The sequence below is a fragment of the Perca fluviatilis genome, chromosome 15, assembly GCF_010015445.1.
Source record: "Perca fluviatilis chromosome 15, GENO_Pfluv_1.0, whole genome shotgun sequence".
Lineage (NCBI taxonomy): Eukaryota > Metazoa > Chordata > Actinopteri > Perciformes > Percidae > Perca > Perca fluviatilis.
In genome coordinates this window covers 32,258,926-32,274,844 of record NC_053126.1, presented here as the reverse complement: position 1 = coordinate 32,274,844, position 15,919 = coordinate 32,258,926, and the positions used below count along the sequence as shown (strand labels likewise).

At 39.6% G+C, this 15,919-nt stretch overlaps 1 protein-coding gene across 3 annotated transcripts; it reads left to right on the top strand.

Moving 5' to 3' along the window:
- Positions 1 to 12,965, top strand: LOC120575345 (NACHT, LRR and PYD domains-containing protein 12-like). Of its 3 annotated transcripts, none has more exons than XM_039826063.1 (10): positions 1 to 66; positions 2,259 to 2,544; positions 2,639 to 2,728; positions 4,674 to 6,540; positions 7,830 to 8,003; positions 8,231 to 8,404; positions 9,272 to 9,445; positions 9,686 to 9,859; positions 9,984 to 10,030; positions 11,146 to 12,965. In XM_039826063.1, exons 2-10 carry the CDS (start codon positions 2,265 to 2,267, stop codon positions 11,724 to 11,726), a joined length of 3,561 nt encoding a protein of 1,186 aa, XP_039681997.1. In that variant the 5' UTR covers positions 1 to 66; positions 2,259 to 2,264; the 3' UTR covers positions 11,727 to 12,965. The 3 variants fall into 3 exon arrangements, with proteins under 3 accessions (XP_039681997.1, XP_039681996.1, XP_039681998.1); XM_039826062.1 differs by having other exon boundaries at positions 2,636 to 2,728; XM_039826064.1 differs by lacking the exon at positions 8,231 to 8,404 and having other exon boundaries at positions 2,636 to 2,728.
- The last annotated feature ends 2,954 nt before the right edge of the window (positions 12,966 to 15,919 follow it).

The window sequence follows — 15,919 nt, the reverse complement described above, 5'->3', positions numbered from 1 at the left end:
GTTTTGAGGAAGTAACAGCTGGGTGTTTTCTCTACAGATGAGGAATGAAAATCTCTTCATTTGGATGTGAGTTGTCCATGTTTAATAAACAAATTATTGACATTTATTATTATATAAGGTTGACTACAAGAGCAGTTGTATATTTGAATATTCATTTGATTCATTTTGATTCTCCTATGAAACATTCAGGGTTTATCTGATACCAAAAACTCAATGGAAATACATGTAGGGTGTAAACCTCAGACCGTACAGCAGATATGGTGATAGTTAACAGTAGAAATATATTATTTTTGAAAGAACATTCATCTTTTAAGTTGCTTAAACCCTGTATAAGCCTATATTAGACAATATGAAATCTGTTGCTGTAGATTTCTTAGTTAAAACTTTGTAATAGTAACTTTGATTTACTTCCCTAAATGTAACTTCTGTTGTCATAAAACTGGACCATTACAAACAGGTAATGTGAAATACTGCCATGCAAATCACCATGTTAACCGCAATCAAAGAACTTACACACTTATAATTATGAGGAACATTTCTGACACCCAACACCCAACCAAGTTTCCAGGTTCAAGGTTCTTTATTTATCGTGTGCACAACAATAACAGAAGTAGCCATTGGCAATAAAAAGTCCTAGGCCTCAGGCACCTCCAACAATGCTCATTAAAAAACAAAAACACAAAACACATAACACTAAAGTAAAAGCAGAATCTAAATCTCAGAAAAAATAGTGCCAATAATATATAGGGCTATAATATAAACAAGTAAAGAAGTGAATATATACACACATACAGAGGTGTAAGTGTATGAAGATATATTGACGGTTATCCATTTATGAAGCTGGCTGAAGAAACACTGTTTTTCAGTCTGGTGACACTTGGTTAAAGGGGTTATATATGGCATTCAGAACATTAACATAGCAGCTAACAACTATTTGCTATGTAAAGATGTAGTGGATTAATGTAGTCCTAAACAGAGAATGAAATCACACTCCCTCTACGTATGTGTGTTGCAGTCCAAGCTTCTCTTTTTTTTTTTTTCTTGGGCTTTTCCGCCTTTATTTCGACAGGACAGCTAGTTGAGAAAGGGGAAAGAGAGGGGGAAGACATGCAGGAAATCGTCACAGGTCGGATTCGAACCCTGGACCACTGCGTCGAGGCATTAACCTCTAATTATATGTGCGCCTGCTTTACCCACTAATCCAACCTGGCCACAATCCAAGTTTCTCTATTCTTTGCATAGACTTTAAAAATAATGGACATAGCAGCAGTAACATCACCCAATGGTTTATGGACTGCTGTTTTGAAGCCTTGAGTTTGGCAATTTGGCCATCGCCATCTTGGTTTTTTGAAACCGGACAACTCCAAACTGGAGAGGCCAAGCCAGTGTTGTTTATGGTTGCAATTGCGCTGTTCTAAGCTAAACGCTAAAGAGGGTCATGATTGACAGGTCAGCGTGTAGCCACACCCTAAAGCATCCCCTGCTTTATTTATTTAAAAATAAATGGCGCCGTCATTTACAAAATCAACATCATGTATTTCATTATGAAAATGTTTGCTGAGTTAATAAATAAAGTGAGAAGTATGGTCATTTTCCCATAGACCTCCATAGAAACAGAGTTCTTTTTGCAACAACCTTTCAGACCTGAAAGCTTTGTCCATTTTTTTTACAATCCATGATTCATTGCTATGGTAGCTAGGCTGACTGCGCAATCATGTTTGTGGATGTGAGTCCCTCCCTTTGAAATTTAGTGTTGTTAGCACTGCTAGTGCTGTCAGCACCGCTGATAATGCCATTCTGACCCATGGTAGCTGGATGCCGTTGTCCCGGGCCTTTACTTTGACAGATAGAAGTAATGTGGATTTTGTAATAGATGTAGCCAAAGCATTCAGGTGTTGCTTATTTCAAACTCAGGAAGTAGTTATAATGAAGACAGAATAGGGACTTCACTAGTTTATAAAAGTACAGTAAATGAAGACAGGGAATAGCCCAGTTTGCAAACCTCACTGAAAAAAATACACATCTATACTTATTTTGTTGAAGCAAAAGAAAGAAAAACATGTTCTTAATCTCCACTTGACTATACAACAACAGATAAACAATCAGTACACAATCTTGAGCAAAATAGCCTACAATCCCTGCAGGTCCCTTACAGCTGACAAACATGACCCACACATTAAAAACACTCTAGTCCAATGCCATTGATTCCTTTTTGATCATCTTGTTGTGGACGTGAAAAACATCCTCTGAATAAACAGGAACCAATGATGACGGCTGTTAAAGAGCTGCTTTTGGAAACACTGGATGATCTGGGAGAGGAGGAGCTAAAGATCTTCAAGTGGTTCCTACAACAGGCTGAAATCCTGGAAGACTTCCCAGCCATCCCAAAGAGCCGTCTGGAGAAGGCTGACAAGCTGGACACACTGGACCTAATAGTTCAGACCTACAATGAACAGTCTGTGGAGGTGACCAAGAAAGTGTTAACAAAGATCAACAGGAATGATCTGGTACAGAGTTTGTCCAACATCGGTTCAGGACCCAAACGTAAGTTATCCGCAATGTAACAAAAACAATCTCCTGGTTTGTATAAAAATTAAGGTTTTGGAACATTCTTGTTTCTTTCTTTATCTCTCAGAAGTTGTGCAGGATTTTGGAGGAATTTCAGAGATCAGCAAAGCATGTTCTGCTTCTCTTCCTTACCCTTCCACCAACAGCAGCCAGACTGAAGGTAAAGCTCCTCTGAGTTTAGGCATTTTTAATTAGCATCTGAATCTGCACATTTTTAAGTTAAATGAATAGCATCAACGATTCTTGAAATATAATTATTTGCTTTGCGAAAGTTAGATGATAAGATCAATGCCATTCTCTGCTCATCGCTAGGTTTAGTGCACAGCCATAGCCCCTGAGCACTGTGGCAGCGCACGCTTGCTGGCCCTTTGCTCAGTGCAACGAATTGCCATCACGGCGAAAGCCATTGGAAACAATGGGTTCAGAGCACAGCGGTGCCGTTGCCGCCTTTGATCTAAAAAGGCCCCTTGCTGTGCGTGTTGTTTCACAAAATGTTGTACTATTCCTTTAAGAAGGTGCAACACTTGCAGCATCATTATATTTTCTATAGTGAGCTTCTAAATCATGTTATGTTTGAATAAATAACATTTTACATTTGTATTTATATTACAAAAATACGAGTAACTCTACACTACAATACAAGATCAATGCTCATTTATTTCTTTGTATTCTATAAAGATCATTGGCTGGTTAGGATGCTGACCTTTGCCTGGGTCATGCATAGACTGTAAAAATAATGGACGAAGCTTTGGTTTCTGAAAAGTGAAGCCAATGTGGAAGTGCCTTAAAGGCCCTGAACACCCACACAGGTGTTTTCAGTTAATCTGTCTGATTGGTACTTTTCCAGGAATGTGTGGCTATGGTTAGACTGAGTGATTGACATCAGGGGGCGACTCCACTGGTTGCAAAAAGTCTATGGAAAAAGGACCATACTTCTCACTTAATTCATTACCTCTGTAAACAATAATTATAGGAAAATATGGTCCAGGTTAAAAAAAATCCTTTAAGTTACTTCTGAAGAAATAACTGCTTTTAAATAACAAAGTAACAAGCTTTGTTAGTGGCTAGTCTTCAATAAAAACAGGAGGCTGGAGCCCAGCTGATACCCGCTCCCTGCTGCTCTCTCCTCTCCTACAAAATAAACAAAATATAAAGAAAAGAAGATGACTCTCTCTCAAACAAAGTGCATTTTTGGATGCACCTATTGCCCGGGAATAATATTATGTCCGTGCGAAATATTTCCAATCACTATCCGATCAAACAGTTAGCATTGAAGTGTCAAGTGTGGACACACATACAGTCATGTGAAAAAAGTAGGATACCCATGCTAAAGTTGACTAAAAAGAGGAATAAAAAATCATCTTTTGGAAATTGATCTTAATGCCTTAATTAAAAAATGAGGAAAAATACAATCTTTAAGGACACCAATTTTCTTTGTGAATGAATAATGTATCGTAAATAAATAAATGTTCCTCCTTAAAATACAGGGGGCATAAGTAAGTACACCCCTATGTTAAATTTCCATAGAGGCAGGCAGATTTTTATTTTTAAAGGCCAGTTATTTATCATGGATCCAGGATACTATGCATCCTGATAAAGTTCCCTTGGCATTTGGAATTAAAATAGCCCCACATCATCACATACCATTCACCATACCTAGAGATTGTCATGGTTTTATGTCAGTTAGCCTAATAGCTGGTTTGATTTGCATTGAGAGATGATTTTATGGAAAGTACCCCATGCCAATCTCTAGGTATGGTGAAGGGTGTGTGATGATGTGGGGCTATTTTAATTCCAAAGGCCAAGGGAACTTTATCAGGATGCATAGTATCCTGGATCCATGAAATAACTGGCCTTTAAAAATAAAAATCTGCCTGCCTCTATGGGAATCAATGTTGCAATGTGGTTTTTGATCACTGCTTTGAGCTTCTGTTGCATGTATCCCTGTTACCTAACTGCCTGACCACTGAAGTCATCCTGCTGCCTCAACTGTCTGCATTTTGGGCCCTCCCTTGTTACCACTCTCCCTCACCCATTTGACATAATCTGTTTGTTGATATAAAGATTGACTTTGTTTTTATTTCATGTTCATTTGTTCTGCATAGATTTGCTGGAGCCACAACCTGACCCTCCAGAACTCATTGCATTAAATCGGTGCACGCTCCAATCACACCTCCAGGACAGGTTTATGTGTGCACAAGAAGGGTGGACAGAAAGGATGGATAAAAAACATCTAGATGACATCTACATAGAGCTCTCCCTCTCATATGGGATTAATGTAAACATCAACATGCAGCATGAGGTCAGGCAGGTTGAGATGGCATCAAGACAACCAGCGGGAACAGAGCAACCAATCCAACCCAGTGATATCTTCACACACCCCTCTGGAAAAAACACACCTGTGAGAATAGTGCTGACCAGTGGGATTGCAGGAATCGGCAAAACATTCCTTGTACACAAATTCATCCTGGACTGGGCTGAAGGAAGAGCCAATCAAGATGTGCATCTCACATTCCCCTTCACCTTCCGCCAGCTGAATTTACTGAAGGGCAGACGGTTTTGTTTGGCAGAGCTCATTCACAAATGCATCCTGGAAACCAAAGACATCCGGGTGGAGGATCTAAATGACATCTTCACAAAACTACAGGCTTCAGGAAACACCAACTATGACAAGAGTAAATTCAAACTTCTGTTTGTGCTTGACGGGCTGGACGAAAGCCGCCTTCAGCTCAACTTTACTGATGACAAAAATCCTACTATTGATGTGACACAGGCAGTTGGAGTAGAAATCCTGCTGACTAGCCTCATCAAGGGGGAACTGCTGCCTTCTGCTCGCCTCTGGATAACCACACGGCCGGCAGCTGCCAATCAAATCCCACTTGACTTTGTTGACATCATGACAGAGGTGAGAGGGTTTACTGATCCACAGAAGGATGAGTACTTCAGGAAGAGATTCAGAGATGAGGAGGTGCGTGGCAGAATCCTCTCTCACGTCAAGGCATCACGGATCCTCCACATTATGTGCCACATCCCAGTCTTCTGCTGGATCACCGCTACAGTTCTGCAGGACGTGTTGAAAACCAGTGACAAGGGAGAGCTGCCCAAGACCCTGACTGAGTTGTACACAGAATTCTTGATGTTTCACATCAGACAGACGAAAGAAAAGTATGGCACAGAGAAGACAATTCAGTACATTCAGGCGCTCGCAAAACTTGCTTATCACCAACTGGAAAAAGGGAACCTGATTTTCTATGAAAAAGATCTCAAAGAGAGTGGCATTGATTTCAACGAAGCATCTGTCTACTCAGGAGTGTTCACGCAGATCTTTAAAAAGGAACGCCGCTTGAAGGACAAGGATGAGCATAAGATGTTCAGCTTTGTCCATTTGAGTATTCAGGAGTTCTTGGCAGCTGTTTATGTGGTGCAGTCACTCATTAACAAGAACAGAAATGTAATGGTGCAACAACAACTCAAGTTCCAAAGTGTGCAGATGCTTTTCAGCAAACCATCTATAGCAGAGGTCCAAAGGATGGCTATTGACAAGGCCTTAAAGAGTCCAGATGGGCACTTGGACTTGTTCCTCCGCTTCCTCCTGGGTCTCACCCTAGAGACCAGTCAGGATAACCTACAAGGCCTGCTGAAACAGACAATAAGTACTTCAGAGGCCAATCAGGAAACAGTGCAGTACATCAAGGAAAAGATCCGGGAGAACCCTTCTCCAGAGAGATGCATCAACCTGTTTCACTGTCTGAATGAGCTCAATGATCATTCTCTAGTGGAGGAGATCCAACAGTACCTAAGTTCAGGAAGTCTCTCCACAGACAAACTCTCTCCTGCCCAGTGGTCAGCTCTGATCTTCATCTTACTGTCATCAGGAAAAGATCTGGACGTGTTTGACCTCAGGAAGTACTCTGCTTCAGAGGAAGGTCTCCTGAGGCTGCTGCCAGTGGTCAAGAACTCTAATGTATTCTTGTAGGTGTATAGACAACATTATATATTTAACTTTATGAAATTAATTTCTGACAAAAGATTCACAGTCCTGGCTGGGTCACAGTTTACATTGCCAGCTCAGGCTGTTCACCTCGTACATTTAGCTATGAAAAGTAATGCACTGTAATTTGTACATATTCCACATTATTGCTGTAAGCATCACATTTACTGCTGCTGTATAAGACGGCTCAGGTCTGCGTAGAGTGGAGGTTGGGGTGGATGGGTGGATCATAAAACACAGGGCTTTCAAGCGGGGCAGGGGAGTTTCTGTCCTGGGAGAAAGTAAGGGGAAAACACAAGACTTCCACCCAGGAAACGGGTCCTGGTAGAACTACTTAAGGGGACTGGTGTTTTAATCCAAACCACAAACTTTTTTATTTTAATATTAACTAGTCATGTTGTGCCTAAACTGAACTTTCATTGACACAAAACAGTCACCTTTTCTTGGCTAAACTCAACTGCAGCGGCCTCTGAAAGGACCAGTAGCTTGCAGTGCTCTCATTAGGAAAATGTACTTAAAGTATTAAAAGTACTCAAAGCAAATAAATCCTCCAATAATAACCAATAATCAGTCAGGGGGGGCCTGGGGTATTTTTATCAGAATACACCATAGAAAATCTATGAAGTAGCTTAGAAGTAAAGGAAATATTGCATAGGATAGAACAACACAATATAATTTTGCAAAATAAAACACATCACGTTCATTATTAATTTAACTTGTTTATTTGTTTCAACAAATTGTATATCCAAATACAATAAATATTTTCTTTGGGCTCTTAAGGCAAAAATTTTGATATGTGGAAACAAACAAATAAAAAAAAAATGAATTGGTCATGTGACAAGGGCTAGGATGATTTTTTTTGTCACAGAACCGTATAAAAATATAGTGCAATACACTTACAATAAACTTGCCTTAAACTTCAACAAAGAAAACCTTGCTGTACACAGTTTTCAGATCGTAGGAAACAGAACAGAAATAAAGTGCAATACACAATTTATTTTTTACAGCAACAAGTGCTATACAGTGAGTCCAATATTATTTTTGTACTTCTAAACTGGCCTCAACATTTCCACAAAGTACACAGTTGCCATACAATGTGTGTTTAAACTATATTTCCATTTACCAAACGGAAAGCAGCGATTGGCAGAACAAGCAGCAGAGTTACAGTACTCTCTAGGTTTCAAAGCTAGCCACATGATAAGATGTCTGCATTGAAAAGGTATTTTGTGGTTTGTGGCTGATGTTATATTTTTCACTAATTCTCCTTTAGCCTGAGTGGCTGTAACCTGTCAGAGAGAAGCTGTGAAGCTCTGGCCTCAGTTCTCAGTGCCCAATCCTCTAGTCTGAGAGAGCTGGACCTGAGTAACAACAACCCGCAGGATTCTGGAGTGAAGCTTCTCTCTCCTGGATTGAAGAGTCCATACTGTAGACTGGAAACTCTACGGTCAGCTCAATTCAATTTTATAACCATTTGTAATTTACTTTTTACAAGTTTTATGTTTGTGCTCTGCTTTAGTCTCTTTTAAGGTAATACTTAAGTATTTTTGTGGCAATACTTAAGCATAAGTTTTACAATAACAAAATATATATATGTATTTGTGTGTCTGTGGGTGAATAGTTTTGAAACTATGCTTATTGTGAGCCAATTTGGTTTCTGATTTGTTTTTTTAGGCTGAGTGGCTGTAAACTTTCCTGGAGAAGCTGTGATGCTCTTGCCTCAGTTCTCAGCTCTCAGTCCTGCAGACTGAGAGAGCTGGACCTAAGTAACAACGACCTTCAGAATTTAGGAGTGAAGATACTTTCTGCTGGGTTGATGAGTCCATGCTGTAAACTGAATACACTCAGGTTAACATTCATGAAAATGCAGTTTTCTGAGTTTTAAATCAGTTATATTGAATTGTTAAAAATATGTTATCAGGGTAGAGGAGTAATATAAGGGAGCTGGTTAAAAGTTCATGAAATCCAGTTTCACACGTGAAAGGTGCCAGTACCCTAATTTAGCAGTTCCATAGTCTATATCTAGGACGTTCCACTTCTGGGATTGCTCTTTTGCGGTTGGAAATTCCGCCAGATTTCACAAAAGACAAAAAAACAACAACTTAATATTGATTTCTCACATTCTTAAAGGTCCCATGGCATGACAATTTCACTTTATGAGGTTTTTTAACATTAATATGCGTTCCCCCAGCCTGCCTATGGTCCCCCAGTGGCTAGAAATGGCGATAGGTGTAAACCGAGCCCTGGGTATCCCGCTCTGCCTTTGAGAAAATGAAAGCTCAGATGGGTCGATCTGGAATCTTGCTAACCTCCCCTTTCTCTGCTTTGCCCACCCAGAGAATTTGGCCCACCCATGAGAGAGAGACATCATGGCTTTCAAACGAGCAAAATGGCAGTTGGTCAAGACCACACCCCCACCCTCCACCTTGCCCCATTACATTTAAAAGATTTTGCTTGCTGCAAATGCTAGTTGTCTTGAAATTTTCCCAGTACTATGTGGGCTTGTTGAAAAAAAAGGGGGGAAAACTTTGGCGTATATAACTGCTGCTGTGGTCGGAACTGAACCGTGACTACCAGATCTGGACCACATGGGTGTTCTAATTAGGGTAGAACTGAGTATTCAGGACATTAAAGTGTGAGTGAAACTGAGTTACATATGTGAACTTTTCTTTGATGATTTTCAAATTAGCCTTTTTTTTATTCAAAATTCTTCAGGTTGAATGTGAGCAACCTGTCAGAGGGAAGCTGCGAAGCTCTGGCCTCAGTTCTCAGCTCACAGTCCTGCAGTCTGAGAGAGCTGGATCTGAGTAACAACAACCTGCAGGATTCTGGAGTGAAGCTGCTCTCCACTGGACTACAGAGTCCACACTGTAGACTGAAAACTCTCAGGTCAGGAATCTTCACTTTGACTATTTTTATCTTGCTTTATATGCAGCTTCATATCAGGGAATACACCACATGTTTAAGAAAACAGATGCCTGTGATAGTGTAGTAGTTGCAGTTTGTTTTTCTAAAACATTATAACAGCACACATAGCAAAAGCTTTGTAGTAAGACTGGTGGGGCCCTCTCTCATGTGTGCATGTGTGTGTGTGTGTGTGTGTGTGTGTGTGTGTGTGTGTGTGTGTAGGTTGTCAGGCTGCCTGGTCACAGAGGAAGGCTGTGGTTCTCTTGCCTCAGCTCTGAGCTCCAACCCCTCCCATCTGAGTGAGCTAGACCTGAGCTACAATCATCCAGGAGACTCAGGAGTGAAACTACTGTCTGCTGGTCTCGAGGATCCACAATGGAGCCTGGACACTCTCAAGTATAGCTTCAAACTAAATACATTTTCTCAGTCACACTGATGAGCTAAGAAGTATTGTCTCATATTAAACAGATTTGGCTTGTAAAAAGAAAATGTAACAGTCTGATTTTGTTTTTTTCTCCAGTGTGGACCATATTGGAATGTGCTGGTTGAAAACTGGTCTAAGGAAGTGTAAGTGTGTATTAAGGTTTACTGAAAAGTCAAGAAAATGATAATTACTTTTATAATAAGTCCATTCAATAATGGCCAGAATTGTTGTGTGAATGCTACCCTGTGATACTTTTGGGAAGCTAGCAGCTGGGTCTGTTTGGGCTATCACTTATTAAAAGTTTAAATGTGGGGAAAAAAGTAAACATTTGATCTGTAACAGTGGGAATAAAACCCCATTCAGACCAATGAAGTAGCAAACTGAAATTTGATTTCTCTATGATAATTTATAGAACGATTCATGAAATAGAAACTCTTGTACAATGTGATTTTATGATTATAATATAATTACATAATTGTATAATGTTATAATTGTTATTTACACTGTGTCAGATCAGATTCTGTGGATATTTTATAACTGTAGTGCGTTGTGAGGTGGACAAAATATCAGAAACACCATTTTTCAAATAATAAATTTTAAACACACAAAAAATGTTAGTATCACCAGCAGTCCATAACTAAGCAAGGCAGTTGTTATTATTCACAGTTCCATTTGCATTGTATTACATTGTACAGGTATTAGTATATTTTATATTCCACCTCTCTGTATAGGCAAGGCAGCTTTATTCGTATAGCGCATTTTAGCAACAAGGCAATTCAAAGTGCTTTACATAAAACATTGAAGAGCAGTTAAAAACATCCATTAAAGAGAACATAAAAACAGCTCAAATAGAAAAACAAAGGTGTGAAATATAAGTATAAAAGTTGCAGTGCAGTGTAAAAAATTAACAATTACTTAAAAAGGCAGCATTAAAAAGAAAACCACATATAGAAACCAGCTGTTCTTCCTTCACTTTTTTGTAGTGAGCTAATCACAGACAAAATACTTTCACTACTTTAATACTTTTAAAGCAAATTAGAATTTCTGATGAAACCAGAGCCAGAAACTGAGCTAAACACCGTTATCCTGCTAACTAAACCCAGATTATCTCCTCCCGTTTTTCACTTGTCTCACATCTATCTAAGATGGTGATAACATAAGAAAGTAGTTTGGTCTTGACACCAAATATGAAAGAAATCATGGATAAAGGTAAAGGCTGTTTGATACGTTTAAAACAGTTTATTGTGCTCTCCATCAGATGCCTGTGAAATCACCCTGGACCCAAACACAGCCAACAGATACCTCTCTTTGTCTGAGGACAACAGAACGGTGACACTGGTGAGAGAGTCGCAGTCATATCTTTATCACCCTGAGAGATTCCACCACTGGAAGCAGCTGCTGTGTACAAATGGTCTGACTGACCGCTGTTACTGGGAGGTGGAGAGGAAAGGGTGGGTATCTGTAGGAGCGACTTACAGAGGAATAGGAAGGAGAGGAAAAGGGGCTGACTGCTGCCTCGGCCTCAGTGACACGTCTTGGAGCGTGTGCTGCTCTCGGGATTGTTACTCTTTCTTCAACAATAACAGAATGGCAGCCGTATGTACGACCACCACTGTTTCCGACAGAGTAGCGGTGTATCTGGACTGGCATGCCGGCTCTCTGTCCTTCTACAGAGTCTGCTGTGACACACTGATCCACCTCCACACCTTTAGCACCACATTCACTGAACCCCTCTATCCTGCATTTGGGTTTGAGTATTTGATTAGGTTTGACTCCACAGTGTCTCTGTGTCAGATGAAGGAGGGAGAGCCGCCTCCTGTAGACAAACACCATTGCTGAAACAAAGATGCACAGATCACACACATAAAAAACATATATGTAGGCCTATGTATTTTCATGTCACAATGCAAAGTCAATGTCAGTGTCGTAGGTTGCTTTCACACCAGAGCAGTTTGGTCCATTTTAAACAAACCTTGGAGCGGTGTAAAAAGCTCATTCAAACTCTGGTGCTGTGGTAGAAAAAGTATGCTCTTATTGTAAATATTTTATTAAATATCATTTTGTTAAGTTTAAGTCTTGTAATGTCTGTCATATAATCAATTATAATCAAGAAATCAGATACATGTGTATATTCACTTTTACTTCTAAGTAATGTAGGTTTAGCAAGATTCACTATTAATCATGTATCAATATAGGTGGTTATTCAATTCACATTGTGTTCATGTTTTAAATTAGTGTATCATGTTTAAGCACAATTTAGGCTCAGCAGTCTCAGATAGGATACTTTTGTCTGTGTTAGAGAGACAGGATGTGCAGGTTGAAAGCTATATTTGGTTGAGCAATTATAAAGTTAGGGAGATGGGAGTGAGCTAACGTAGGGATGTTAGCCTACAAAGGTGTATTCTGTCAGTGAGCAGAGGAGTTCTCTCTTTGAGACAAAGGTGAGATAGAAAAGTACGATAGATATAAAACTATAAAAACGTACATGCATCGCTATGTTCCAAGATAATATGATCAATGACACAGAAATAATTAAGGTATTTCGACATGTATACACATGTCTTCCACTTCACTAATTAGACCATGCTCAGGCTAATATAATCAGTAAAAAAAACTATCAGTTATAAATATAATATTTTGATATAACCTGTGTGGGAAATGGTGAGCACCCATAATCTCCAGAAAAAGCTGAAATGATAAGTAATAATTCGAAATACACCATCTATTTGACTAGCATATACATAAGAACCTAACAGACAATGAACTGTCTGGGTCACTAAGACCTAGGTGCACTTAAGAAAGGGAAGCAGTGGAGACAGGTAGGAAGGAATAGAATTAAAAATATAACCAGTTTAAGGTCCTTCTTAGATGAAGGAAACATGAGGTAATTGTGAGCATGAATGTGTCCAACTGACACCGCCCAAAATGCTGTATAAAAAGAAAGTCATATGAAACTTAGATTCAGTTGTCTATTCGATTGACTATCGCCTGTAGTCAGTTGATGTATCCGGGGCAGCTTGGTTTACTTGTTAACATGTAACTGTTGCAAATAAACCTGCATGGAGGTAACTTCTGAAATCTCTGGTGTCTTCATGGAGTCCTTGTCTGACCATTTCTACTGTAATGAGGCGACTGTGGTGCTCCAGCAGTCAGCAAGTAAAGCACTTTACTTTTAATTTCATAGAGAGGCCATATAAGTTGAATTAACTAAAGTAAATAGTGAAATCGCAACCAAAACAAAGGACCAAACAACCGAAGTCTGGTCTGCTTGAAAACAAAGTGCTCTAGAGTTCAGTTCCCTTTAGGTGAGAATGTGATCAGACCCAATTATAGGAAGTGAAACAAAAACCTGCAATTTCAACCTTGCACACAATTTACGGACTTATATATGATTTAAGAGATGATGAATTTAATATCGATAACGACCATATAATATATAACAACATATCGATTATGACCGCCCATCGTCGTCTGTGCGACAGCACATCATCGTCTCTCTCTCATTAGGGCCCGCTCTCTCCTTCATTCACTGACTGTCAGCTGTTTGCCTTCTTCTAAAATATTAAAAACACTAAAGCCTAACCAGGAAACCCAAGGGGTTATAAATTTGGTGATGCTCCGTTATTTCTGAGACCAGGAAGTGTCGGGCAGTTTTATATATTATATTCATATTTGTCCGATAGACGAGCAACAGTTTCCGACGTGTAACATTTGTTTACAATTTCTGGTGCGGTTGACAAAGTGCAGCGTAAACGCAAACCCAACCAAATGCAACAATGTTGCAACTTCACCCCTGAATTGCACCATGTCTACTGAACTATAGGTGTGCAAGCGCCCTTGATGTACTCCACATGGAGGGAAATGAACAGGGCTGTGACATGCCATGGAAATGTTTACCGAACCCACGAACAGCTTTAGCGAGCTGCTACCACTTAAAGGAATACGCCACCGTTTGTTGAAATAGGGCTTATCACGGTCTACCCTGGCTGTAGATAGGTGGGCCAATGCATTTTTTGTCTCAGTGCAAGTAATTAGGTTGCTTTTTTGTCTTTTGTTGGCTCACTTTTACTCACAACATGCTAACCGGCAACATAGGATTCCATTCACTACGCTAAGCTAACTAGCGGCGGCGCTGCTGGTGTTGCACCAGACTAAAACAATGCATGCACAAAAAATGCGTTGGCCTGCCTATCTACAGCTAGGGTATAAGTGATAAGCCCTATTTCAACAAACGGTGGCATATCCCTTTAAGTCTATGATCGTTTCTGTACGCAGTCTTGTACCTTTGCCTTTTTTGCTGTTTTCAAAATGTTCTTTTGCGCCGAATCAAAGATTTTATGGTCACAATTCATCTCGTAAGTGGCTGGCTTGGTTCCAGGCTTAAAACTCATTATACAAGCACTTTCTGAAATGTCAATGGAGATATTGAATGGGGGAAAATCAGTTTCGGAACCAGAGCCGTTCAAAAAGTGGGCGACCACTGTTGAGCTCTATTGGTCCGGTGAGACACAGAGCAACCGTCTTACATATACTATGTTTACTAATAATGTCACTTTTCCCTACCAGGGATAATGGAATTGGACTGGACATGGTGTTGTCTGATGTCCTGTCTTGCAACATCTGAGGTAGACCAAACCAAACTGGGAGACAAAGTGTTGTCAGGATGATAAATGATATAAACTATTTCAATAGGACAAGTGCCACAAATAATAATGTTAAATTTGAAAAGTAAGAAAATATCATTCAGTTATGAATAATGGTCAAATTAAATAACCTTGTGTTATTACCTTGCAAGTGTTATTTACGCGTTTTCCAGTAAAACTTATTTAAAAATATTTACACAGATAATAATAATGTTGTGTATATTTGCATCTATGAGACTCATGAGATTCTGGGCTTTAATAGAGCCCTCGCTACTATCTAGGGTCAGTGTGACCGTGTCGCAGGCACAATGAGGTACTTTCAAAGAGCTAAGTTCCACTGTAGTAAGTAGTTATTTTCATGTACCATACAATACAACTTAAAAAAGATCAGGGCTAATTGAAGTGAAGGGAAACCTAATGTACATTTTATTTCTTTTGAACAGACTCGTTCCCTGCAACCCATTGATGAGATGTTCATGTTTCTCAACTACCTTGCGCTGGGTTTAGAACAGAATGATCTCGCTGACCGGTATGGAGTCCACCAGTCCACAGTCACTCAGTGGAGACACTTTCTGTATGCTGTGCTAGTGTCTGTGAGGATCTGGATACCAGAAGAGAAAATACAGGAACATCTGCCAGCTGTGTTTAAGGATTATGCAGACACTGGAGTCATCCTGGACTGCGTGGAGCTGAGGTGCCAGTGCCCCTCATCACCTCTTCTGTATACAGCTGCTGTCTCCTGACAAACTATGAAAATGGGCTCGGGCAAAGAAGCCTGAGTAGCACTTGTGTTTTTGGCCGAAGTGCATTCAGATCTTCACTTAAAAAGTTGAGTGACAGTGTCAATGCAAAGTGAAAAATGTTAATCAGTGTTTCCCAAAGCCCAGTATGATGTTCTCAAAAGTTGTTTTGTCCACAACTCAAAGATATAAGAGTGAAGAAACGCATACATATTCACAAATTTAAAAGCTGGAATCAGAGAATTGTGAAAAATTGACTCAAATCGATTATCAAAATAGTTGGCGATTAATAGTTCACAATAAGCTAATCTTTGCAGTTCTACTTGAGTATATATATATATATATATATATATATCCATCTATCTATCTCAACAAGATGTACCTAATTATTAAAATGAGTTATAGTGCAGTAAAATGATCCCTGTCTGTGTTTTAACTATTATATGTTTTAGTATTAAAATTTTCACGGCATAACCACAACCCTGGGAAAAACTTGATACTATGGTTATGTGTCTAGAAAACTTAACAGGGTTTGGCTTTTATTCGTGCATTTATATACACGCTAACCCGCGAGGCTGAAAATAAGGTGAAATGGCCTACCTACCTTCCTTCCTCCGCTCTTCAGACCAGCCCACTCCTCGTTGCGGTG